This window comes from Lagopus muta, chromosome 9 (genome assembly GCF_023343835.1).
Source record: "Lagopus muta isolate bLagMut1 chromosome 9, bLagMut1 primary, whole genome shotgun sequence".
Taxonomy (NCBI): Eukaryota; Metazoa; Chordata; class Aves; order Galliformes; family Phasianidae; genus Lagopus; species Lagopus muta.
The window spans coordinates 3,880,842-3,907,599 of NC_064441.1; the positions used below are offsets into that span (position 1 = coordinate 3,880,842).

Below are 26,758 nucleotides of genomic sequence, written 5' to 3' on the forward strand. Positions count from 1 at the left end.
GAGTGCAAAACTGAAACTTAAAATCACAGCTCCTCCACTCCCTGCAGACCAGTGGGAAGCCTTTGCTCCAGATCAATTTTTAAGAAGCTGCTCAGCCTTCCCTGAAGATGTACATCAGAAATGTTTGAGAGGCAAACAAATAGCTTCCTAATTTCCATTCAGAAGTAATAGCCTCAAGTCAAGCCTCTTCCACTGAATCTATGATGTTTTTCAGCTTCGCTGCCGTGAAAGGAAAATATACTCTGCTCTATAAGCACATTATATGGTGCTTTATAAAGCTCTAAAGTATTTTTTACTTCTCTGACATGTTTGATTTATTAAAGTTTATTGCTCTTGTTCCCACCTTTCTAAATAAAGAAGTCAAAGTAGAGGATATAAAGAGCTGCAAAGACGTTGTCCCCATGAATGAGACTTGTAGAGCTTGCTATAGCAGTGAGAGACCTGAATTTGAATATTCACCCCACTCTGGAAGACTCTGGTGGGAGATGGGTGCATTGGTGACCTATGTGAAGGCTCTCTTTGAAATACTCTCTGAGTTGTTTTTCATAGCAGGGCATGAACTATGATGAAATCACTACATTTGTGTGCTTCGCTTTTGTTTAAAAAATTACTGCCATCCTTTAAAAGCTTGTTTTCTTTGTTGATTAAGCAGCAGTCAATTTTCCCTTTTCAAACAACCCCTGAGCAACAGCCACCTGACCCCCTCGGATGGTCGGGCTGCCGGCAAATACTAAAACCACGGTGACAAACTGCAAAAAAGCTTGACCTTTCCCCCTGTCCGGTGACCCCGTGTTCGATTTGTGCTTTAACCAACCAATACCTGATTAGATAATGCTTTGCTCCAGACCCACAAAATGAGATAAAATTCAAATTTATGGCTTTTCATTTAAACTGGTCCGCAGCACTCTAATCACGACCCAAGCAGGACGATATCACAACAAATTCTCTGTCCCATGGTGTGTTTTATGGCTGAAGTGGATAAATGGACACAACATTGGACATTGCTTTCTCAGACTTGCTCTTGACAAACTCTGCAGTGATGCCATGGGGAGCCTTGCTATGGGGGGGATGTAGGCACAGGTGCCACGACATTCCTCAGCTTTCTGAAGCAAATTTTTCTACATCTCCTGACTGGCTGCAAAAGTCAATAGCAGCACTTCCTCCAGCTTCCCCTTCCCTCCTGGCTGCTGCACGCTGATCCTGGTACCCACACAAACAGAACACAGTCACAAACAACAGAAATAATATCCCAAAGCTGGAAATACCCAACACCGTGACTTTTGTGTGTGTGTGTTGTGGGTTGGGTTTTTTTTGTTTGTTTATAGAGGAGTAAGAGAAAAGAGTAAATCGGCAATATGAAAGCAACAGAAAATAGTTAAGGAAGATGCTCGGTTTTCCTTCAAGAATTATTTTAACATGGTTATACTGTTTTCTTGAAGAGTGATTCCTTCAACGTGCTTGAAAGTCAAGCACTATCGTACGTTCAGTGTTTCATAGAGAAATGCATATCAAATGGAGAAGCAGGCTTCCCATGCTGACAGCAGGAGAAACGCCCAGTTTCATAAAAGTGCCCATTCAGGCAGAAAAAGGGACACCAGAAAAGTTTACCTTCCCCAAACTGTGCTGAACCACAGATAAATGATACCTTTTCCCATAGCTACCCCATGCTTTCTGTGGCATTCTCTGAGCCCACACACTGTTAAGTTTCTTTTTCATCCCAAGGCATGGATCCAAAGAGATGCTGGTTTCCAGAGCAGCTGATGGTGAGCATCTGGGCTCGGATGTTGGTGAGGTCTTCTGCAGCACTACCACATCCCCCACATCTGTCCTTTAGCCTTGACCTCCCCTGCTCACCACTTCACTCGCTGTGCAGACTCTGGTAACCAGCATTTCTTTGTCTCCCTTCAATTCCAATAAATGTACTTAACCCACTTGTTGGAAAAATATTCTGTGTCAGGCTCCCTTGAGCACTGCAGAGTACTTATGGATGAGTGGCCAAATTACAGAGGGAGTCTGACTGTTGATTCTGTGTGATTTTCTTCCAACACTTTTCAATAGCTTCTCCCCAGCTGTCCCAAATACATAACACTGTTCGAAAGGCACGAGTCTCGCAGTGTGAAAGGGATTCAAATCTGCCAGATTTATCAAGTTATGCATTTTTTATTATTATTATTCATAAGGCTACAAAGTCCTAAATATCTGAACCATCAAAACTAGTCCTTACTTTTGCAGTATATTATCAATACCCAAGGGCACACAAATCAAAATGCAGTCTAAAATTTCAAAGTGTTAAACCTGAAGGAACAGTCGTGTCTCAGCACTTTGGTTCCAGTTTCTGTTATCAATATCTGAGCTTAATTGCGGTGTGGTTAAAAGTCAGCTTTTATGGTTTCCTGGTGCCTTGGTCAAAAAGGAAAGATTTCTCACCAGCAATTCCATTTCATCAGGGTCTGTTAACTTGATAGAGTGCTGCAAAGTCTATAATTTCTGCTGACACTATTCTGTCGTATTGTCACTGCTCTCACAAGTGTTTAAACAACTGCATAGGAAGTCTGGAATGAACTCATCGAGGATTTATTGACAGTTAAGAGCTAACCAAATGTTTATTATCCACCATATCGGTGAGGTTCTGCTCCACAGAGGAACTCCACTTTTCCTGGGAACATGAAACTCCCGTGTACCCAGAGGTCAGGCGCAGCCCTGGGGAGCAGCACAAACTCCACACTTCTCCCCTTATCAGAAACCAAAGGAAAAGCACAGATGGCAAGCCGAGATCGTACTTTATTTCCACAGCCCACTGTTAGAACTGCAAATAAAACTATGCAAGAACAGTTCTTACAGTGCATGTACTATCCTCAGGGTTGAGGTCGGGGACAACTGACTCGCCCTACAACCATCCTCCCTGCTTTGTGTCTACAGCCCCATAGGCCACCATTTAATGCCAGATATAGGAGAAAATTGCCTTCCCACTGCCACGAAGGAAAAAATTCAATGCGACCACAGCCCTGTGATATAACAGCAGAGAAAACATGTTGTTCCTGAAGGCAGGGAATGCAAAAGGCAACCGCAGTACTCACTGAAGGAGGCCTTCAGCTCCTGCATGAAAACCAACATTTCTCAGAGCATCTGCAGAAGTAACATGATCCACGCCATCCCCATGTGTGCTCGGTTTCTGACACTAGCATCCAAACATACTTTCACTGAATGAATGGCAAAATTCCCATTAACTTAAATGAAAGCAGGATCAAACCCTCCGCTTTCAAAGCCCCCAAGGCTCTGCAATAGCAATTTAATGTACTAATTGTTGTCACCAGCAAGTGGTGACGCACAACACTGAAAGCAGCACCCAGTATCTTTACAGACAGACAGCACAGTGCCACCAACAGATCCCTCAACCCATCCCATGGCAGGGCTGCACGTGAGTGAGCTGAAACGGTGCAGAAATGTTCCGATAATACCACGTCTGCCTCTCCTTCCCAGAAAGGGAGGTCACCAGCCAATATCCACCCACACAGATTTCATGCATGAAGAGCAACAACAATTCCTGCTTTTTTTTTTTGCTTTTTTTTTTTTTGCTTTTTTTTTTTTCCTTAAATTTACATTCACTTTCATCCAGAAAGCACCGCAAGGCCATGAAACAGTCTCAGTGTACACAAATATTCCCTGGCTGCTGCAGGATAGGACTCAAATTCTGCAAATACCTCTGTGTTTATAGACATTCAAGAGAACTCAACAGGCTGAAGGAATGCAAAGTGTCTTACCTCCCAACCGTAACTGGGATCTTTGAGGTGTGGCCGCTGCTCTCCTGTGAAAGGGCCGAACTTTTCTCCTATTTCAATCTTCCTTTTGGTCCATATCCCTAATCCCGCTCCAGGAATGTTGGATTCTCGGAGCTCAAATTCGGAAGGAATGGGAATGTCATCAGGAATGTATATCGTAGCCTTGTAAGGAGAGCTCTCCTTTGGTGTGAAAGCTTCGCTGGAGGTGGTTGGAGAGGATGGCTCCTGGATGCTGACAGATGCTGGGCACTGGGCGTTTGCAGCCTCTCCATCAGCTTCTGGCACTTCCTCCAAGGGAAGCTCAGGAAAGCTTTCATACAGGCATTCATCACCTGAAAAAGAAAGCCAAATGGTAGGATTTGAAAATATCCTGACAGGTTTTGCATGTGAAACCTTTTCACAAAATGGAGAGGACAGTTCGGTAGGCGGGCAGCACCCTCATCAATCACTGGTTCCCCTCACCCTGCCAGGAGCTGAGCCTTCTCCCCATTGCAAGCCCAGGGGTTCTCTGTGGCATTTCTCAGTGCTCCTGACATCAAAAGTGGTTTACATCACCAAACACAAAAAAGTGAATTACATACAGATGTACGTGCAGGCTCACCCTATTGTCCAATCTGGTCCGGATATAGCGCTTTGCATTGCACGCTCTTTGAAATTGCAATTGAAAGCCAGCATTATATGTTACAATTGAAATCTAAGTGAAGTGAAAAGCAGGAAAGCTTTACCGGTCTTTCAGAGAGACAGCCTGAACCTAGAGTAGCCAAAATTAAGTTTGATGGGCTCCAATTAGTTTTGGGAGGAAAGGATCCAGCCTACCACACAACTATTGGCAAGCACTTCAGCTGATGTAAATCAGTGTCTCATCACTGACCTCCATGAAATTCAATGGTCTGAAATAAGTCCAGGATCTAAACTGCGTCTTATAGAGAACACAAACCTTCTCCTCTTACAGAAGAAACTGGGGTAAATCCAAAAAAAATTGAAAACAAAAACCTTTGTCGCTGGCACTTAGCCAGCAAACAAACAACAACAACAACAAAAGAGGAAAAACACACTATTTCTGACAGCTCAAACTATAAGGCTGATTGTAAATTCCTTTTAGCAAAGAAAAGAAACCTCAGAGTGACCTCAGCAGGGATTTTAGCTGCATCAGGAATACGGCGTTCAACCCACCAGTGTATGCAAAGGACACAAAAAGAGCAATTCCTCATTGCTTACATTAATTTACCTTTCTCTCTCTCACTGTACTTTTCCTTCGCATCAAAACACATTCCACTTAACTCTAACTGAATAGGATGTGTGAATACTATTCTCCAAGGGACAAAGTTGAGAGATCGGGTATCTGAGCATGGGAATATTTGCATAATATGGTGGCCCAGAAATTAGAGTGTTCCGCTGTGCTCGGCGACCAGAATGACTCCGTCTCAGTGAAGAAACAGGAAACTTTAAAATGTTCTTTCAATTTCTTGCTCATTTAAGAAACTATCCATGGTAGATTAGCACCGTATGCCTTTTCCACTAAAAACTGGTCATAGCCCATTATCTCTCACATCTTTGTTACATATTATCTCACCGCATTCTATCTGTACTTTCATGCTTCTGGTGCTGCCTAAGACAAACACTGGGACATAACAAATCATTTGAATAGATTGCTCCCATCACATGACTGGTAAACTGGATTCTTCATCTGTGAGCAATTTATTCACAGCCATGAACTGTTTTTCTTTCTTTCATGTGGCACTGGCTATGACCTCATGCATGTCACAGGAAAGTTCAGCTACCCACTCCCTCTGTCTCTGCCTTGGCGGGCTCCCCCTGTCCTCTAGCGACTGAACCCTGTATTGATCAGCTTGCCACTTTTCTAATACCTGGCACTCTGAGAAGCAGAAAATCTTGACTGAGCCCACCATTCGGCTGAGATGGGTGCACAGTGGGATTTTCCATCATTTACGTTTAGGAAATCCTGCCTGTAATAGCTCATCAGTGCTTTGTTTTGGTGAAGGTGCTCAAGGAAAGTCATGCCAAAGAGCTTGAAGCATCCTTAAGTCCACGCCTGGACTTTCCCGTCCTGCAGCAAAACTCAGCCTGGACTGCAGGGGACAAGAAAGAAGTCATGGAAAGGGCAGGGACACATCTCCACCTGGATGCCAAGATTCATTTCACTGCTCAATGCTGAAGTGACCAGGTTAGCAGCCACCTCTGTTACACAAATGCATTGCAGCTGTCCCCAAACTCAGCTCCCCTTGAACACATAGGAAGCTCAGCACAGCCAAACAGTTGAGCAAGTCTGGTCCGTGCCACTCAAGCATCCCCCAGGATCCCCCATGCTCCCCACTTCTGCAGGCAGCAGCATCACTCCCATTCAGATGTCTTCCCCCAACTGTTTAGATTGCAACCCTGCATAAAAGAATTCAGCTGGTTTTGAAATGAGAAAAAAAAAAAAAAGAAAAAAAAGTAAGAAAAAAAGCCATGTATACACATGGGCTGCAGGAAGAGAAATCACACAAGGAAAGTGATCTGACTGATGATAAGCATATGGCTCGTTGGAAGGGGGTGTTTAAAAACTTCAGGCATCTAAATCCTACTGATTTCCCATGACAGCTGGGTGCCTGCACCCAAACTCCTTCAAAAGTTCACCTCATGAATTTGTTGTTTTTCTGTCCCACCAGGCAGTAGCTCACAAAACCAGGGCTCTCCTCGGTCCTGCCATTTCTCTACCAAAGAATCAAGTGGCTCAGACAAAACCCACAGCCACAGCAAACCACGCTCACAACCTGCCCACAAGCCAGCACAAGCTGTGCCTGCAGCCTCCAGGACAGTTCTGCAGATGTTTCTTCTCCCCCTGGGACAGTCCAGTTTAATTTCTCTCTCACAGACCCGAAGGCCCCAGTTATACTTATCTCAGACATTCTGGCTATGCACGTTTTAGCCATATAGGGTCAAACCTGCAACTGATAAATCGGCACTGGAAGGCTGGCAGGGAGACAAGCCCATTTGTGCTGCTCTATTGTGACTGCTTTCATTTCCAGCAGACACACCCAGTGTCGTAGTCAGAAACTGGCTCAAGTTTGAAAGCCCTGCAAAGTAAAATACGCATATATCTGTCCCAAAGCTCTGGGGATGGGGTAAAACAAAGTACTGATGTTACATATTGCCTGAAATAGAAAAGTATCCTAATGAAAATAGATTTTAAAACCTCAAAATAAACAAGAAGTTGAATTATTGCTGGCCAAGAGAGGGAAGACCATTAAGATACATTTGTATTATCACTGGTAGAAGGAACTACACTGAAATCAATGTACATGAATGGCGGGTCTGGTCTTCATTTCCAAATTTGTAGCTTCCTGGATCTTCCAGCAAAACAGTGGCATATTGACTGATAGCAAATCCTTGTGAGGTTCAGTTTAGGCTCAGGGATCACTGATGCTCAGTGCATCAATGCATTGATCCTCAAAGCATCATTTTCCCATGGAACTGCAAGGCATTCACACAGACAACACTGCAGTTTCAAAATTCAAGGTGACTTCTTTAAAGTCTACTAATTATCCCTGCTAGAAATGGGATGTAACACAACCAAGGCCCCGATAAGGAAGCAGATGAGATTAGGCAGCGTGGAAGTTCTGATGTTAGCCTCCATAAAACTCTTCACTGATATTTTGCAATAAAAACATGAGCAAGCTTCAAAGGAAACAAGGGAGGAAAGGTTAATTGCTAGCAAAAGACCAGGATGGACACCTGTGTTTGCACTTTTGACACCAGCTGGCACGCCAGAAGGAAGGAGCTCACGTGGACACATGCTGGGGATGTGCCTGATGAGCACAGCATAGCCATGTGCCAAAGCACAACTGCACCAATGGATTTGGAACATGGCTGTGGAAAAATGGATTTGTGCAGTTTTAAGAAGCCTCCTAACAATGTCATCTTCCCTCCTTTCTGCCTCTCTTCAGGCAATTTATGTCTGGGAAAATACAGCCCCAAACTGCTATTGACACTCTAGCACTTGAATCTGATTCTCCGCACTTGGAGTCATGCACGTGGTTGCTGTGATAACCTGGGCAGCTGATTACTGCAGATGAAGGAGTAGGCTGGAAGCAAAAGCATCTAGAGAGCTTACTTCAGAGGTGTTTTTAATGCCATCACCTGCTGAGCAGGATAAAACAAGAGCTGAGGTAGAATGTGGAAGTGGCACTTTCCAACTGAGAAGATAGAGACGTTTTCGTGCCCACGGCTTCTCAAAGGTGAGAAAGAAGACCCTTAGCCCTAACATGCAGACATCAGAAGGACACGGCTTTACTCAGTGGAAGTCCATTGTGTCAGAAGCTTAGAACTCCATAAGGGCTGTTGACCATGCCTTTAATGAAGGCATTAATGAGGGTGACTGGGGAACATATAAGAAACAGATGAAGGAGACCCATCTCTTGCATAAGGCCAGAGTGGGCCTGAATGCACCACTGTGCTCCAAGTCAGATCCCTTAATGAGACCAGAGTGCATTTATATTTGTTTGACCTAACGTTTCTATTCAGCACTGAGGAAATCAGCACAGAGTATTTGCAAGCATATCTGAAAAGGAGGCAGGCATTTCCTCTTGCATACAAATGGGACACCTTTATCTGAATTTCTGTTTGAACAAGTATTAAAGAAAAAAATGTTACAGGCAGGGGCTGATTGATTACAAAATCTATCTACATCAGTCTAGAACACAGGAGGTCAGGAAAAACAGAAAATAAGAGAAAGAAACCTATTGGATTCAAAAGGAGCATAGAGTAGTGGTGAACTACATGAGAGCCATCTGAGAGTCCTGCACCAAGGAAGCACGGCCAGGGGCCACGTTCCCTGGAGGAAAAGGTTCCTTGGCCTCAGAAACACGCAGAGTTTGGGTTACCATCCCCAGGCACAGAAGGGACTCTAGCCAAGAGCTACATTACTTGAACTTTTTATCAGTTAATGTACCTGAAACTGGTTTGTGCCGCTCCCTATTCACAGAACTGTTCTGTGGAGCTAAAAACGATTATTTATTATTATTTGTATTGTAACACAGTCTGGCGGCCCCAAGCAGGACCCCATTGTGAAAAGCATCAGGCAAACCTAATCAAATGAGATTAGATTCTAAGCAGAATGGAGCTAGTAATTCCCAGTTAAGTGAAAAACGTAAAAATAACAGGGGAGAGAAAAACTGTTTTACAAATACAAGGCTCAGCTGTAAAACAAAAGAGATTATCAGCAAGTCTAGAGATAAATGCCACACTTGAAATAGTTCTGAATCGTTACTTGAATGACCAAGGGAAAGTACTTTCACAATCATCAGTCTTCAAATACATCAGTGCTTTGCATACCTGTACTGCTTGACCCAAACCAAAGCACGGGAAAACTGAACATGCCCAAAAGATCCACCCCTGGAAACCAGATGTGGTGCAATGAGACGATGTTTGTGGGCTGCCAACTGTGGTCTGCTTGTGGGCCACACAACGGGAATGAGGGGGACTGAAGCACAATCTGCCAGATCTGTCACTTGCCCCAAAGGCCAAATTCCGAACTCTCCAACACGGCTGCTAAATCCAGAGTAATTGCTTTAGACTTCCACCAAAGGATAAACGAGATCAGTGTCTATCCTAGCCTTAGCCAAAGTTGGTCAGATTTCTTCAGATTGATGCTAATGTAAGAAAAATGAGAGGGAAATGTGGGGCTCAGATTTCAGCCTTCCTCTCATGCTTCTCTGCTGCAGATTTTGTCCACACTTGCACAGCTGGCCCCATGAAGCCCTGAGCCCTTGCACGACTTCGGCAGGAGAGGGAGTTGTAGGAAAAGATGCACAGACAAAGAATGGTGAGAAAGGCAGCACAAGACAACACGCCTTTGGGCTGGAGAACACAAGTCACCAAGTGCTCTGCTACAGCCTGATTCAGTCTGAAACAGAAAGGAACTCAGTCTGAGCACTGCTGTGGCACTGCATGTGAAGCATTTAGTGCTTTGGAAGGTTTTTGCCTGCATATCCCTGCAACATATGTGTTGGTAGCAACAACGTGGATAGCAGCTGGTTTATGCTGCTTCTTACTTTATGTTTGCTTCTTACTTTTGTGAGGGGAAAGAAAAAAAATGCAACAAGAAGTGCATGCTACAAGCTGACGTGAACTCCCTGGGTAGGAGGAGCTCTGAGCACAGAGGAGAAAACTGGCTGCAGGAGGGAAGCCACACACTAGAGAGCATCACGCCTTTGAGGGAAGATTGCTCTAGCCCAACAGAGCCAAAATATAGCAAAAGCGTGGGGAACCGCTTGTGGGCTCTGGAAATCCTCACCATCAGCCCATACAATAACTAGTAGCATTTGGTGCTCTGTCTAGTGTCATTCTTGTCTAATTAAGTAACACAGTCCAAAGCATCTGATGTGGACCAGACGCTGTCCTTTAATTAGGGTCCAGCACTGAGAGACTGTGGGTCAGACTCTACTTTCATTTGCACGGGAGCCACTCTCCTTGATGTCAGGGGAAGTTGCACCTGTGTAACTGGAAAGCAAAATTTGGCTGCTTGTGCTCCTGCGCCCTCTCCATATAAATTACTACATTACATGCAGCAACAAAGAATTATAAATGTTGGCTGGCATCTACTGAATTTATTTACAAGTTAAGCCTAATTTTATTTATAGTTCCAGCACAATCATCTCTGGTAGAAATATTTATGTTATCTGTACTTCTGGTCTGTTAGAGTCTGCAGCAATCATAAACACTGCTGAAAAATTATTCGCAGTTAGCAGGGTTTAAACTACCCATTATATCACTGGCTAGTGCCAATAAACTTTGGTGCTGGTTGATAAAGTTTCCTCAATGGAATAAATATATATTTGCCTTCAAAATCTTATCTGGGTTACGGGGAGTGGGGGTAGAGAAGAGGGAGATGCCAGCTGCAGGGGGTGATGTATCGGGGCCAGGTCTGCAGCTAGCAAAGAGCCTGCAGAGATCCCTGCCAGCTGGGGAGGCAGCCCAACGCATGCTGAAACACCAGCTAATGGCTTACATTTGTATCTTAGTGAAATACTGCAACTGAGCAGAGCTGCAGCAGCTAACACGTACTTGCTAATTCCCTTCATGACTCTGTATGGATGAGACCCAAGGAGAAAAGAAATATATGCCTTAAAATTTTGAGCCTTTTGTGCTGGCCACTCCCAGGGCAGGAAAATGGACTACAGGAACCACCTTTTGTTCATTATTTGATTGCCATAATGGGAAACGTGACATACATTCTCACAAAGATGCGTCACGAGAAGCCAACGTGCTCAGGAGAAAGTTAAGGAGGAGAATGATAAATAAGAATTAGTGAGTTCAGTCACTTAGATAATAGGTTTTTAACTCATGCCAACTTAGCAAATACTAACCAGCATCAAAATTTAGCTAAATCCCTATCAGCTGCAGAAAGGCAGAAAAGGTAACACACTTTAACAGTCCCTGACATAGTGAAAAACTATTGCTGCAACAGAACATCTTAAAATCAAAACAGCTACTGAAACCTTCAGTATTTTAATCAATGTAAATGAAACTTTATCTCACTGTAATAAATTCGGGTAAGTGAACTTCTTTTTACTCATTAGTAGACCTTTACTTTTTAAACTGAGATGTGTCACAAAGCAGCGCTGGAAATCACATGCCTCTGACAGAAAGCAGTAATAAAAGATGACTATTCTACCAAATTATAATGAAGACAGATAACAGAGTGAATTATAAAACAAAGGTTATAGATAGAGACTGAGCCTTGTAGAGGTAATGACTTTTAATTGGATTGAGTTTATCATATTTTCTGAGGTACAGCACAACCAGAAGAAAGGATTAGAATTATTTCCACATTTCATTATTTGGCATAATGAGAAAACAGAGGGAGGTCCACATCCCTGATGTGTTTGGTAAGCCACGGGAGATGTTGAACATGTCAGTATCCGGTAGTGTAAGGTCCTGAGACACAAATGCATTCGCCCCGTTAGAATGTGGCAAAGTGTAATCACTTGAGAAAAAAAAGAAAGAAAGAAAAGGAAGAAAGAAAGCCAGGTCATGAAGTTTTGTTTCACAAAAGCGTTAGGAATAACAAGGAATTTAACCCCTTCCTGCCAGCAGCTACTACAGTGCTGGCCTACAAGCAGTTTGCTTTTTGGAAGGTGAGCAATTCTCACTCTAAGCACTATCAGGTTAAAGAGTGATTGGTGAAGGCTCAGCCCTGCCTTCCTCCTCCTTTTCCAGAGGAGAGTGTAGCAGGACGGACTGCGTGCCACCAGGAATGCACCTGTTTGCATGCTGTACCCCAATCCTTCCATTTGGAGGTGTTTCCCCTGGAAAGCTGAGCTGCTGTACTGCAGACAGAAGGTGCTGTACCAGCAGCCAGACAGCGTTTTAATTATGCAATTACAGGGAGTCTTAATTATACTGCAATGACACTGTGATACACTGCAGTTAAGTCCTTGAAACACTAATAGAAATACTCATCAACAGTACACTAATCAAGAAAAGCATCAAATAATTAATCCTATAATGCTGTCCACTTCAAAGTCTCAAGGTCTGGCAAGACTGCTTTCCAGCACCTGCTCCCGAGGAGATACAAGGCCACCATTTTTCCTGCCAGTGACTTCTCAGCAGCACACACTGCAGTTGTACCACCGCAAGGTCACGCGGCACCAAGCACCGTACTTAGCTGATTGGAAATTTATGAGCAACTATATCAGAGCAGCTCTACTGCACATGACACGAGCAGAGACATTCTGTAGGGCGTCGGGATGCATCTGTATCCAACTTGTTGAATGAATAAAGTGATTACATTTTTACGATGACAAAAAATACGTTTGGGACAGTTTCATTTTGCTCTACGGAAGACCATTTATCCTACAAGGCAGCAGGTGTCTTGGATGGGGGTATTCCAAGGCACAATCAGCAATTCCTATTTTGCTTCAGCAAAACCTCGGTCCCTGGCTGGCACACATGCTTCTCATTGGTACCTCACCCAACACAACGTGCACATGCATTTTCAGAGCGCAGCAATCTTTCCAGTTTATTTATATTACCTACCCCAATTCTGCTTTTTCTTTGCCCCAGATACTGTTTGTTCCTCCTATTCAACTATTCAAACTCTCGCAGCAGCACATTTTATATAAGCATTTATTAATTTTAATATCAGCCAAGTATTTATGATCAGTAAAGTACATTTGTGTTTCCCGGCACATTTTGCAAGGTGGATCTGTCCCAGCAAACTGGGATTTATGGGGCATCTTTAAGTCAGTGGGACTTGTGCCAGGGACTTTAATGAAACGATAAGTTCAGCAGTGGTGCAGGTAAGGTTTGTCTGTAGGACTGACAGCAGGTATTGCACACATCCAGGCCCAGTCAGGAAGGGATACCTGTCCCAGTGTGAGTTGTAGAGCCCATGGTAGTAAGCTTGGCACAAGGATAGAAGGAAAAGGAATCTAGTTGCTGAATATACCTAAAATTCTATATTGTATATTTCTAGGCTAGCTTATTTTTTTCTAGAAAAAGAGGCATATGTGAGACTATGGTGAGCTGTGAGGACTTGTAGCTGTTATTTTCCTTGGTCTTTGAGAAGTGGGAAACATGAGGCTGCTTGTGACAAGGCAAGCCACTTGCACAGGGAATGCATGGCCAGCAGGATGTGTGCCACCAGCAGCTGTTCAAGTACAGAGCCCTTTCTAGCACACACACATCAAACCCATCTCTAATTCAGCACACTGCTTTGCCACGCTTACAATTAATTTACAAGCCATTAAAAAAAAAAAAAAAAAAAAGAATCAAAACCAAATTCCTTCTCATCTCCTCTCCACGCACTATTTTCCCTGGTATAGATTTTGCAAGGGGATGGAGGGAAGAAGAGAAGAAGAACCCACTCCCGTTCCATCCCACCCCATCACTGCTGTCTCCACGACACACGGTTAGCTCAGACTGAGCATCACCTTCTCTCCACTCATTTCTTGCTCTTTCTGCTTCTCTCAGAATTGCCTCATTTTCATTTTCTCACCAAAAAAAAAAAAAAAAAAAAAAAAAACACAGAAAAGGAAAATACCCAGACAGACAGATTTAAAAGAAAATAAAATCTGAACCAAAAATGTTAAAACTTTGAAGCTTCCACTGAGCAAGAAGGAGACTTGTTAGAAAAAAATAAGTGTTCACAGAAATTAGGAAAATCCAGGATGTTGTCACCTCTTTCCTATAAAATTGTTTCTTGTGTAATTTAGAAAGTCCTCAGGAGTGTTTATCTGGCCATATTTTTTGCTAGCACATCTATGAATTGTAACTCCTCTGCGGTCTGACTGCTTTGAGCCTTTCAACACTATCTCAGCTGGCCCAAAAGTTTTCCATTCTCACCTCTCCCTTATTGGTGGTCCACAGCAGACACCGTTAGGTGCCTGTTCCCTCTTCAACACGTATTTGCAATCTCAGCCAACAAACACCCTTTGCCACTCTCTGCATGTGGACCTAGTCACACCTCCCACTTCACTCAGCCCTTTTCTGCCTTCCATCCCATCAGTCTTTCCTTGTGTGGTGGCTCTGCTGCTACACTCTCTGCTACTTTTACAAAAATATCCAATAACAAATTCCCTCCTTCGCTCTTGGGTTCCCATTTCTTTCCTGGGATCATATTACTTCATTTGCCTCTGATGAGCCCCATGGCGAATAGCTCATCCCTCTCTGCTGCTTTGAAGTTGCAAAGCAGAGCGGCACAGAAATGCCAAGTGTTCCCGTAGCAGCAGTCCCTGCTGGAAGATGGAGGAGTGGCCATCCTCATTCTGATCACTTCCCCCCTCCGAAATCAAATGTGACACCAGTGTGAAACCAGAATGAGCCCCCCACTGTGAAACAGTTAACATCAGTTAGATCTATTTTGACTCTGGAAAAAAAAAAAGAAGAAGAATAAGAGTAGGGCTACAGTGTATTTTACATGGCTTCCTGGTCAAAGCCTCAAACATTTTGTAGATATTTATTGATATATAAACTGTAAAGAAAGTTAACTGCTAATGTAATTCATTCCACTCTTTGTTCCATACACCTTGTATCGCTTTCGACGAAGCTGTTGATCTTGGAGAAGCAGAAGGGTCCTGGTGAGCAGCTAGCAGAGAGCAATAAATCAGCACTCTGAAAGCTTCTGGTTCATCCCAATGACTTGGAAGCAATTTTGAAAATAAGCCTCCTCCCCCCCTCAAACTGGCAATCTTCATGAGTTCTATTGTTTTCATGTGCAGGCTGATATATGACAGCTTAAATAAATACGTAGCACTTAATGGACCAAACTCAGTCTCAGTGTAACTGGATGCCATGCCATTAGAGACCTTGGCCCAGATGCTGCTCTCCATCCCAAAGGATCGTAGAGGACCTTATAAGCTCAAACTAACAAAAAGTTATTATGTGCTTTAAGTTGACTTCTTATTGCACTACAGACTAATCTTTTGTAATAAACTGTACTTAACTACGTATCTATTTATGTTTACAGACATGGATTTAAGTGTTGTTAATGATCAGGATGTATATATACAAGATGTTTATGTAGAATGTTATACATAAACACCGAGACACATTCTAAGTCACGGAACTGATGGAATCTTTGAGCAAAAATAGCTTGAACAATTTTGTGCTTTTTGTGAATGCTCCTAACATAGTTCGTAATCACTTGAATTGATTTTGTCCGAGATTATTTTCCAAAATAAAGCCAAAAATGCTCAGAAACCTTCAAGCTAAACAGTTACAGTTAGCAAAGCCATGAACAATCATAAAGCAGATGTGTTTTTCATGAGTGCACATATCAAGGCTGGTATTGGGAACGCAGAGAGAAGGACAGGCATTGCGTGGACTGCACTTGCTCAAGCAGTAACAATGCAATTGCTGCTCACGGAAGAGATTTTCCAAGTGAGGAAGTGGAAGCAACAAATCATGCCTTAAACTTTCCCTTTAAGCTCATTAGAAGATGAAGTCAAGTAACAGCGGCTCTTCCTGGAGCACTTCTCAAAGCAAATGTCAAACTACGATCCAGCTGACCTCCTCCACACTCCCCTGAACCTTAACCCAGCAACTTTTGTAAGGCCATGCATAACCCCAAGCGCGTCAAGAGAGAGAAACTTCAAGCATTACGGTGAGGATGTGTTGAAAGAGCACTTGGTGCACATCTAACCCATGGGCTTCCATCTCACCCACAGGCAAACTGTAGCCTTGGGGGGTGAAAATGGTTGACCCACTGGTCCAGACCAAATAAAGGGTGCATTTGGAAAATCCACCACTCGTCCGGGCTTGGCATCCCTTACTGCTTCCCACAAAGCTGTAGTCTGGCTGCACCGCAAAGCCTCAGCTTGTGGTTCACACACAGACCACAGCTCACATGGGAAAAGCTGAAGGTCAGAGAGTGTTCAGGGAGCTCTGAAATGAACGACAAAGTCTGGTGAGCTGATCCTCTCCAGGATCATTGGAAGCACATGCCGGTCTCAAGGGAGAGCAAATCATAGCCTGAAGCTTGAGTAATATTTCTCAATATCAAAGTAATAGAAACAAAATAAAATACATTAAGAAAATGCAAAAAACTCAAGTGCCACAGCCAGAATGAAGCTTTTGTCTATCAGAAAAATCTGCAGAACGCCAAAGACACCTCCCAGTTCCCTAACTGGTCTGCAGAGGAATTTATCTCCATGCCTTGCTGCTCTCCAGGACTTCAACCCATGGTTCCTCTTGTACCCTCTCAACAGAGGCCAGCCCCAGCACTCATACACCCACAGAGAATTTTGCACGCGAAATAACACAGGATGAGCGTGATGTTTGCTTTGCCCAGTTCTTTTAGGCCGGATGGCATAGACCAAATAAATATCATTTGTTGTTTAAAGAGCAAATCCAAGCAACTTCTTTGAATGGGAGCATTTGGTAGTTGACACATCTACGGATGTTTTAAATCATGAGGGCAACTACTCCATTTTGATTTTAATGCGTTTGTGTGTGAAGTTCTTTGTCATTCCAGCCCACCTGTCTTAGAGCACAGAAATAGAAAACAGGAGTAACTCTCGAATTTCACCTCAATTTAATCCATCACAGAAAGCACACTGTTTTTGCACTGTATGAAAAAAAAAAAACACCGGGACATTTAAACAAAGTGACACAGATCATCAGCAGATCAACTGAAAATGACAGCTCAATCAAACAAATGTATGTTGAGAATTTCCACAGGGCAGCTCTAGCTGCAGCCAAACCAAATTTGTTTAGTATACATAAGTTAGCTGCTTAGAAACATTCAGTATGCTGCTAGCCAGATGATGACTTTCCCAGATAAACATCTATTTAACCAAATATCCCCATCCATGAAAGTGCTGGCAGAGGTTTGATGTATTCTCCCAGACTCAAAAAATATGACTTTGCACCAGTGGCAGGCTGGTACCGACCCACCCATGTGGCACCTATGTAAAAATAACTAAACACTCCTGTAAAAAAAAAATGTTATAACCACCAAAAGGTAGGCAAAGCTCCATAACCCTGATGGAGAGTTTCTGGCAGCCAATAAATTCACAAAGTGGCGTTAGGGTGAAACACAAATTATGAACTTGGGAAGCGCCGGAGAAAACTGTGCATCCTGTGCCATATATCAAAGACACGGAGAGGACGGGAGTTGTTTGATTCTTCTTCTAAAGCAGGGTATTCCTGTGGAAATCAATGACAAATCTCAGTTTGATTCCAGAGGTGCCCCATAAAGCTTTCGCTGAGGAAATATATCTATAAGAGCTCTCCTCCGTGATTCCGCCCTGACTTAGAGGTGATTTTCTGCGGTGACACTTATTAGCAGTAGAAGTCATAAAAATAATCTTGGTTTCAAAGATTAATGAGTCCTTTGGCAAATTCAGTTTAGAAGTAAAATATACCTGAATTTTCAGTCAAAATCAGATTTTTGAGTAAAAGAGACCTTAGTTCAGAAAGTGGCATCATTCCTGTTCTATGAAAAATCAAGCAGAATCATCAGACTTGAGCTCAAGTGGAAGAGCACAGTCCTACATGCTGAAATCAGTGAGAAAACACCTCTTTGGTACAGAAAAGAAAAAGAAAGCTGGGTTATATTCAGAGTAGTAACACCTCAAAGGTCTTAGGGAACTGGGAACAGCAGCAAGCTGGCCATTTACCTCTGCATACACATATATGCATCTGTATTACTGTAAGCTGGATTAGTGACTAGCAATGACTGGCTAATAGCTCTTGAAATATAAATTAGAATTTTAGGTAGAGTCTTTTTTTCTTTTTCTTCTTTTTAAACTTTTGATTTCTTAAAATAAATATATTCAAAATAATAATAATAATACATATCCACTCTTCAAAGTTCTGTCAAACAAAAGAGTGTCTATAAAGAATGGATTCTGATGGACATCTGCTTACTATTTAATAACCACAAAGAGAATGTTTACAAAAAAAAAAACAAGTGCAACAAATGAAGAGGGCTGCAATGCTCACTCATCCCGAGGTGCAGAGCTTGCACAGCACTCAGAGCAATGTGTGATTGCGACGGAGAGAATAAATGCTGAGAGATTCATCAGATCCTATTTTCTGGGCAGAAATATACAACAAAGGTGGGCTATGAGTTACTGACCTGGCCATAGATAACGTACCTAACCCCAAACCAGCAACATCGCACCAGCAGGAGGAGACAAATATATTTTTCTAGCCTCTATTGCAGAACAGCAACATGCCTGGCTGTGTTTATACACAGAAACCCCATCTTCCTCTTCTCACCTCCAGCAACAGAGACCCACAGACCCTGTGAGATGAGAAAAATGAGAAGGTTGGGCCTCAAAGTGCAAAAGTCTGAAGGAAAGAGAGGAGTAAAAGCGCAGAACTTTGATGTGACAGCCCTGTGCAGGGGTGTACTTGCTGTAGACAAAACCTCATGCTGTTGAATACCACTGAATTTCCCTAAAAAGCTGACGTCTGGGGGAAGTTTAACACATGGGTTTTGAGTGCTTAATGTCACTAATGAGTACTGTCAGTATTATTTGCTTTGTTGCTGTTATTCTTCCATGTTTTTAAGTGTCTGTTCACTGCCAGGTCACCAGCAGAGCTACACTTGGCACGCAACAAAAAGAAGAAAAACACTGATATGATAACAATCAAACTTCGAAACCCACACCAGCGCTGGTCCCGAGTGGCAAAACTGGGATATAGATGGAAATCATTTTTTGCTGGAATTTGCAAGCTGATACATTGCTGGGGAAGAAAAACAAGTGAAAGTATTGACAAGCAAATGGCAAAATGCAAAGCCTCAGTGTGGCACAGGTCTGTACCCCAGCTCTGATGGCTTTCTGCTGGATATTGGCTTCTGAAAGCTGCATTTACACCAGTGCAAAAGAGCAACCTGAAGAAACAGAGAGGACAGCCCAACACTCAACGCTCGTATTATTTCCAATGATGCATGGTTATTTTTTTCATTTCCCCTTTCACTTTTCCCCCTGAAAATAACACACAGAAAAACAAGCTAAAGATGCACAACAGGGAAATTTAAGCAAGGTGCAATTTTGCAGATTGAGTAGAGGAGGAGAGAAGAATACAGAAGAAGAGAGAAGTGATAACAGCTGCAAAATAAATAGAAAAGCTGCTTAGGGAAAGTTACCAGGGCTATGCAGGTGAAAAAGAAAGAAAAAAAAGAAAGAAGACTGAAGAAAAATGAAGGAAAAAAAGACAGCAACAGAAAAAGGATTCAGTAAGCTTTTTTTTCTATTTGAGCAATATGACTGCTACAGTAGGTCTGTCTTCGAATTGTATGCACAACACCTCAGATGCTGTCCAAGCAAATCCTCAGGATTACGGTCCTCTTTCTCTCTAATCCGAGCCTACAAGCTGAATATAAAATATGATTTCTGACTGCTTAAGCTGCTGTGTGAATTTTGTTGGCAAACTTATGGAGGAGATGGAGACCATTGCTGGCAGCTGATTTCAGTTATTTCCAGGAAATGAGTGATCAGACTGTAAAATCTTCGTGCTCATTGATGAGTGGCTCATCAGTGAAGAAATCCTGCTTTAGCTGTGCAAACGGAGCGATTTTGTGCTTAATGAGTTAAACACACCAGTGCAAAGAACCAAACGGGGCGCGTAACCGGCCCAGATTCCTGGCCCTGCTGTTCACGGCCATAACCGTACTGAGAGATACACACAGAAGCTCTTTCCTTCATTTTCAGCCTTCAGGACAGAAAGTCAGAAATCCAGGCAGTTATGTGAACACCAGACAACCAAATCGCTTTCACTCGCTTTCAGTTTTTGTGTTTTTTTCTGTGTTCGGCACCAATTTAATCTACTCCAAAGTTGATCTGAACGGGATCACAGTGAGCGTCAACCAGCTTAATATGAATAAAAAACGATTGCAGGAGCCGAAAGCATTAAGTGTGAATCTAGAAACTGCCTTGTAACCATGACCAATATTCAGTGATCTGCAGAAATCAAAGCACAGGATGCACTATGGTTTCCACTGCATTCCTCAGGCTCAGCGATCTGCCAATATTTTGCACGTAAGCATGTGGACCTTCAAAAGAGCCGAGTTTGTCCCAAGAAAGTACAAAACAATCACTACAAAGGAAAGTAATGAAAAATTCTCCTCCTGAACAAACATACCGTAAAAATGAAGTGTAAATCATAAAACCCAAATGAAAACAACTACTCCTCCCCCAAAATTGCCCAAATAATGGGATGAGGAAGTTTTCACTGATTAGATTAAATACTGTGAAGCACTTTCAATCTCCAATAACAAATGCTTTACACCCATGCAGCGCATGAGCACAGAGAGCAACGCAGGGAGCAGAGCAGTGTGTGGTACATAGGGGCAAAGCAAAGCTCCATCCAGAGTCCTGGGGTGAAGACATTGCCTCCACCCCAAAACACACAGTCAGCTTCTCAGAAGTGACCCTGCTTGCAGAGGTTCACCACTAAGGCCAACAGGAGAATAAAAGGCCAGCAAATGTTTCTGAGAACAACAGTTTTTAAAAGCAGACTTCTTATGCTAAGGGCTGAGCTCCACCACGCACACAACCACAGCACCAAACTCCTACATGAAGCACCTCCCCAAGACTATTTCCCCAGTTCAGCAGAGAATATAGCAAAGCAGGTTGGACTGTGTTGAAACAATACGGCGTTGAGGAAAGGAATTTCTTGAGACAAAGGCTCTCCACATTTATTCTACCCTTCTGAACGTGAAAAATATCAACATAACAGGGGCTTAGTCTCCTATCCCTCTGCCATATTCAACATGAAATGAGTAGATGAGAAGCCTGACAGTGACAGAAAGGAAAACAGAGAGTTTAAAATGAGGTTGTTTCGTGTATTTTGCTTTAAGGTATTTTCATCCTGTATGGTGCTCCCTTTGCAGTGTATGAAAATCCCCAGCATAGGCAGATTCCTCCTATCCACAACAAAAGACAAACTCGGCTGCAGCACCAAGCAGCTCCTGGCAGTCATCATTTATCCACCAAAGGTATTTCCTTTGGTGCTTTCTAGCCTATCCTTGTATTCATTTATCAATCACCAGCTGCTCCGTTAGAGACAGCGCAACTCAGGAAGGGAGATAACATCCCAGCCACCACAACAGAGAAAACAAAGTTGTGGCGAGAGCAAACAATTCATCCATAAACCAGGAGAGGAGTGGAAGCAGCATCTCATTTCAAGCAGGTTAACGTGACTTCCTCCACGCTGCGCAGAGATCGTGCTGGGACAGGCTGCTCTCAGGAAGCAATTCCAGGGAAGCAGCAGCGCAGAGATAGACATGCTGCTCAGCCCTTCCATGTGTCACAGCTGAGAAAGGAGCTGCTGCTCTAATTCACAGCTCCACCTTTAAGTGTCTCCACAAATTATCCCTAAACGTTATCTGCCATCAGCACAGGATCCACAATTACACAGAACACCGTGAAGTGTTTTACAGACTAGCCTGCAGTACGCCAACTGCATTCTGATTTCTCCAGTGTTAACACAAACTACTGACTGTAGTACTGACTGATGACACGAAGCAAGATGTCACATGTAGTCTCTGTTGTACTACCATAAGGATCTCACATGTACTATGGAAACAGGTGACACTCAGGGTGGGAAGATGGAAGGTGACAAACTGATGGTATCATCCCAAAGTTTTGGACCGTTTTTGTGTGACTTTCATGGTAAACAGAATGGAAAAATCTACCACTGCTGAAATGCTGAAAGATTTTTGAGTTCTGAATGCAGACAGATTCCATCACATGTGTGTGTATATATGGTAAGTAGGGGAATCTTTTCAAAGGTTTGTTTTGTTTTGGGGGGGGAGGAAGAAATTTGATTTCATTGATCTAAATAAAATAAAAAAAAAAAAAAAAGGTATCTTTTCATTTAAAGTTTTGATTATTTTCCCTTTCTTAGAGTTCCCAAAGATTTATTTTTCTTTCATATCAGAATGAAAATATGTTCTGAAACACGATAGGCTTCTGTAGAATATAAGTAACGTCTTACAGGCAGCAGCTGCCGTGACCGCATTTACTCAAGTCAAGCTAAGTATACCCCAAAGAGTTAAGAATTCATTTCAGCTAAAACATGTATTACTACTACTTTACTTGTTGCAAGGATGATGAAAAATGTGAATCTGTAGAAGGTGCACAAGGCTGTTTGTAAAGAACAGGAGAAAGTGTTTTAATTTACTGACACATTCCCACATCTCTTCCCCACTCTCAGGAAGAAAAGCATCTGTGTGTGCCCATACCCCTCAGCAGGCAGATCCAAGTGGTGCCTGCTAATGGATGGTGAGGTTAACACCCAGCAATTCAAAGCTTCTCATTAATTACTGCTAATTGTCATGGCAATCTCCTTTCTCCTGTTTTACATCATGAGCAAATGATTTTTCATTGCAGAATAGGTAAGCTAAGAGGTGTTTGGGAAAATATAATTAGTTTCAGTAATTAGCATGATCCAATTTGAATATTTCTATTTACTTCAGTAATTATTATTATTTTTTTAATCACTGAATTAACTCGATTCCACATTCTGAAAACTCAGCCCATAAATTAAAATAACCAGCACAGCAACCCTGCTTCTGGAAAGGCTCTGATGGCTGAACATCTCCTAGGCAAGGCTAACCAAACCAAGGCCCCCTCCCAGGAGGGGAGAACTGAGAGGACACTGTGCTACCAGAAACCCCACAGCCCAAACAAGTCACTTATGTGGACAAATAACCCCTCCTTAGATATTTAATGAAATAATTGCAGCCACTCCCTCTGGCTTTCATCATCAATTAGGTCGATTTGCATTTGGCCTCTCTCTCTCTCCCAGTCACACCACTGCATTTCCTTTGGCACACCCAACTCCAAGTTCAAGACAAGGTCTCCTACACAGCAGTACACGCATCGTTGCAGGGAGGGCAGAGGACTTGCTAGAGCTGTCAGAGCTGGGATCACCTGAATTCTGAGCTGCTGAAGGGCTCCTTCAAACCCTCAAAGAGCATAAGTCTATTTAAACCTGTAAGTTCAAATAGAACAACTGAATGGTTTTAACTTTTCACACCATTCTAAGAGGATATCTCTGTTGAATCCTCCACAGTTGCACTATGAGTCCTGATGGGAAAAATGAATGAAATTCTTCCATATCTTTAGCATACCAAGGTAGAGGCTTGGTTTTCTTAAAGCATTGCATCCAGCTGAAAAACAGCAGTGAAACACCCACTCCTGTTCCAATGACAGCTGTGAACCAAGCGATACAGAGTAGTTTCTTAAGTACAAACGGAAACACATCCATTTATCCAACAGCCCAGAGACTGCTGAGGCTGATGGGCAGCTGGAGGAAGTCAAACGCATTGGTGTGCACCATGGAAGTGTCACAGCCCCATGGTGTCAGACAAGCAGAAGCTGGATGAATAAACACAGGTAACAATTAATTCAATGCATTTGTGTTTCTTATAATAGCCTGAGTACATTACATTTTCCTGTACTTGTCCCTATTCAAGTACACTTCTGGATATTTTTAAAGCCATGACTGGCTGGATACGTTTGAGATTGCAGCTGTTTTGTCCAGCAGCAAACAAAGCAAGCCCCATGCATTGCTTCGACCCACAGCCCGATAAGCTCCAAACGTTTCCAGCACAAGTTCATGCAGATATGAGATTAATGCTTGCCTTCTGCTGTAACTTTTGCCATCAAAATAGTAAATTCTGTTAATAACGGAAAAGAGTATTCCTGGTGCTTTCTTGACTGTACTTGTTCACCCCAGCACTTGTTACAGTAAAACAGAGCATCCGTGCTGCTCGCGCTTGGCACCAGTCCACTATTCAGACCCTGCTGCAGCTAGAGGCTGGAACAGGTCTGGGGCAGTAAAATCCAGCAACTAACTGTAAAACACAAATGTCTTCCTGATGTAGCAGGGCTTTCTAGGAGGCCACTGCTGCAACAGAGCTGCAGCCCGGCCCCAGGAAGTCTCCAGGCCCAATCCAGGCTATTGGAGGGAACGCCGTCTCCTCCGTGGCCCGAAAGGCTTCTGAGCAGGACACAATGTGAAACGTGACCTGCGAGCTTTCTCCATAAACAAACCCAACCTTGCTCCCTCACAGAGCTGCCTTTCTTTTCCCAAGACCTACTGAAAGCTTGGAGTCTCCTTGAACGTATTAGAAATCCTTCCCTGAGAGAGGAACCGGACATTGTAAACGAAGCATGGCTTAGAAGCCCCCTTGTACCAGCAAATATCCTACAGATTCCAGAGGCATTTTATGTCAGGCCTATTTACCTGTCATGCTAGTTCTCACCCTATGATTCATTTATTTTTAATGCTTTCAGCATTTTTTATTGATACTTTTCAAGGTGTTAGGGTGTCCCCTCTGTAGCACTTTCAGATTTGCTTGCAGAACTCATACGCTGTAACAGCATACAGAGAATATTGTTCGGATGCTTTCAGAAAAGTAATAATAATAAAAAAATGCTTTCCCACATTACCTACACACATATGCTCACATCTATAGGACTAATAACTCCAAGAAACCTAATGAGCATAGTGGGAGGGCAAATTCAGGACTGGGTCAGCTCAAGGGGAGCTTGTAGCAGCAGACTGAGCAGGGAAACCACCAAGTCCCAAGTGGCCTTCAAAGTCAGCAAGGATGGAGGTCCCCCCCCTCACTGGGCTCCGGTGTTTACTCATCCCATGGGATGATTCTTCCTTACACCCTGCTGTAATACTCCAGCACCAGGAATCTCCCTGGGGAGCAGGCATGCAGTGTGGTGGTCTGTCTGTGCCAGGGCTGCCACCGCATCTTCTGGTCCCTCATTTGATACTATATTCAGTACTAATGGCAAAAAAAACCAAAACTCTTCTAAACATGGAAAATATGATTCAGTATTGAACATCTGCACATTCTTAATTGCCTGAGCTGCCCCCTCCATCAAAAATGTTCATTATTTGCTTCATTTCCTAAATAACGGGCAAAAGTCACCACAGCATTTCCTAATAATGTATGCCCACAACTCTATTTTCCCCATCTGCTATGCTTGCCTAAGACTGGTCATTTGTTACCTGCTAGTTCCAATTGATTTCCTTTTGCCTCTGCTTTCCTTCGCCATGAGTGCAGAGAGCAAACAGCACGATTTATACCAGCCATCTAGTACCAATCATTAGATAACAAGGCCCTTTACTGAAAGCATTTAGAGTAAAACAATACTTTAAGTTTACCTTTGCTTCCATTTCCTTCTTTATTACTTTAGGTTCAAAATAAGGCCAAAGAAGTTCGGCTTCTATGGAAGATGAGATACTCACCCAATATAAATCCTTCACATCCCATACAAAACAAAGTGCTCAGCTTCTAAAGCAGTTGTTCAGACTTCTTTTTGAGGTTGGTTCAATGAAATCCTCAATCCCTGCTTCTCGTATACCCATTTGCTGCCTATGTGCCCTGCTGCAGGTGAAGAACCAAGCTGCTTCACCTGTGGTGAGATGACTCCCTTAGCCCTACAGAAGCCCAGGTGTGGATGATCCCCAGGCTTTAACTCATCAAGTCTGAGGGGAAAAGGAAGAGAGTGAGGGATGGGGAATTTCTAATGATGCCCCTCCTCAGCTTTGCATCAGACCTATTAGGAAGCAAGTGAAGTTACTTTGTGCTGAATCTGTTTTACTTCCTGCAGCTATTCTCTCTGCAGTATGGACACATTTCTACTGCACAAAGAGCTGGATTTTTAGTAACTGAATAGGAGAAGTAATTCCAAGGGAAAAAAAGAAAAAAGAAAAATCAGCAAGAAACTCCAAAATGCAAACATGCCAGGTGTGCTCTATTAGGTCACTCAATTCTTCACAGGAAAATGATGCTCCATGACAAAGTGCTGCTTTGATCCAACACCCTTACTAATAACTACTGTGTGTATATATAAACGTACTTATCAGTATCCAGCCTTTGTAACAGCCAAAGCTTCTCAGCAGAACAATGTCTACACTTTTGTAAGAGATGGTTTATGCTCTGGCAAAACTTTAGTAGCGTTTTTTCCAGTCGCTGCTGTTCTGCATACATGCAATTTGGTGTCAAGGTTAGTAGCTTCCATTCAGACACCACCAGGAGCTTCCCATGAGCAGTGAGTGACACCAGTGGCCATGCTGATGTGGCCTTCGTGTGCTTAAACAGGAGTGCTTTGTAGGCAGGCCTGAAACTGCTGAAACAACAAATCCCAGACAATTGAAACCTGTTAGATCCAGGCTGCCAAACAGAGCAGTTCCCACTGTGACACCAAATGAGTAGCCAGGCCCTCAGCATCTCCGTTACCTAATTCTTCTGCAAGTCCAGGAAAGCCTCCCAGTGGAAAATCCCAACTCCTGAGCACTTTGGCAAATCTGGATCTTATTTAGATGCCTAAATGGGGGCTGAAGAGCAGAGAACTAGCAGGGTGATAATAGAAGAAAAGACTGCAGCAATTTATCACCAGGGAGCAGTAAGAAATCTTCCCCAATTATTTTTAAATGAACTTTATTTAATATAACCTGTTTTTCTTGAGGTTAGACGTGAGCTGTGAATTCCAGGT

At 43.0% G+C, this 26,758-nt stretch overlaps 1 protein-coding gene and 1 long non-coding RNA gene across 8 annotated transcripts in view; both read right to left on the reverse strand.

The window, feature by feature from the left end:
* MECOM (MDS1 and EVI1 complex locus) overlaps positions 1–26,758 on the reverse strand; it is a 299,911-nt gene that overhangs the window by 163,019 nt on the left and 110,134 nt on the right. For all 6 annotated transcript variants that reach the window (XM_048954824.1, XM_048954823.1, XM_048954827.1 and 3 more), the window contains exon 2: positions 3,762–4,111. In XM_048954824.1, the coding sequence (XP_048810781.1) occupies positions 3,762–4,111 (350 nt within the window). The remainder of the gene's footprint in view (positions 1–3,761; positions 4,112–26,758) is intronic.
* LOC125697549 (uncharacterized) lies at positions 16,840–25,679 on the reverse strand. 2 transcript variants are annotated; one of them, XR_007378838.1, is made up of 3 exons: positions 25,509–25,679; positions 18,383–18,531; positions 16,840–17,429 (listed from the first exon to the last, which is right to left on the reverse strand). It is a non-coding gene; the product is annotated as an uncharacterized LOC125697549 (long non-coding RNA). The 2 variants fall into 2 exon arrangements; XR_007378840.1 differs by having other exon boundaries at positions 18,364–18,531.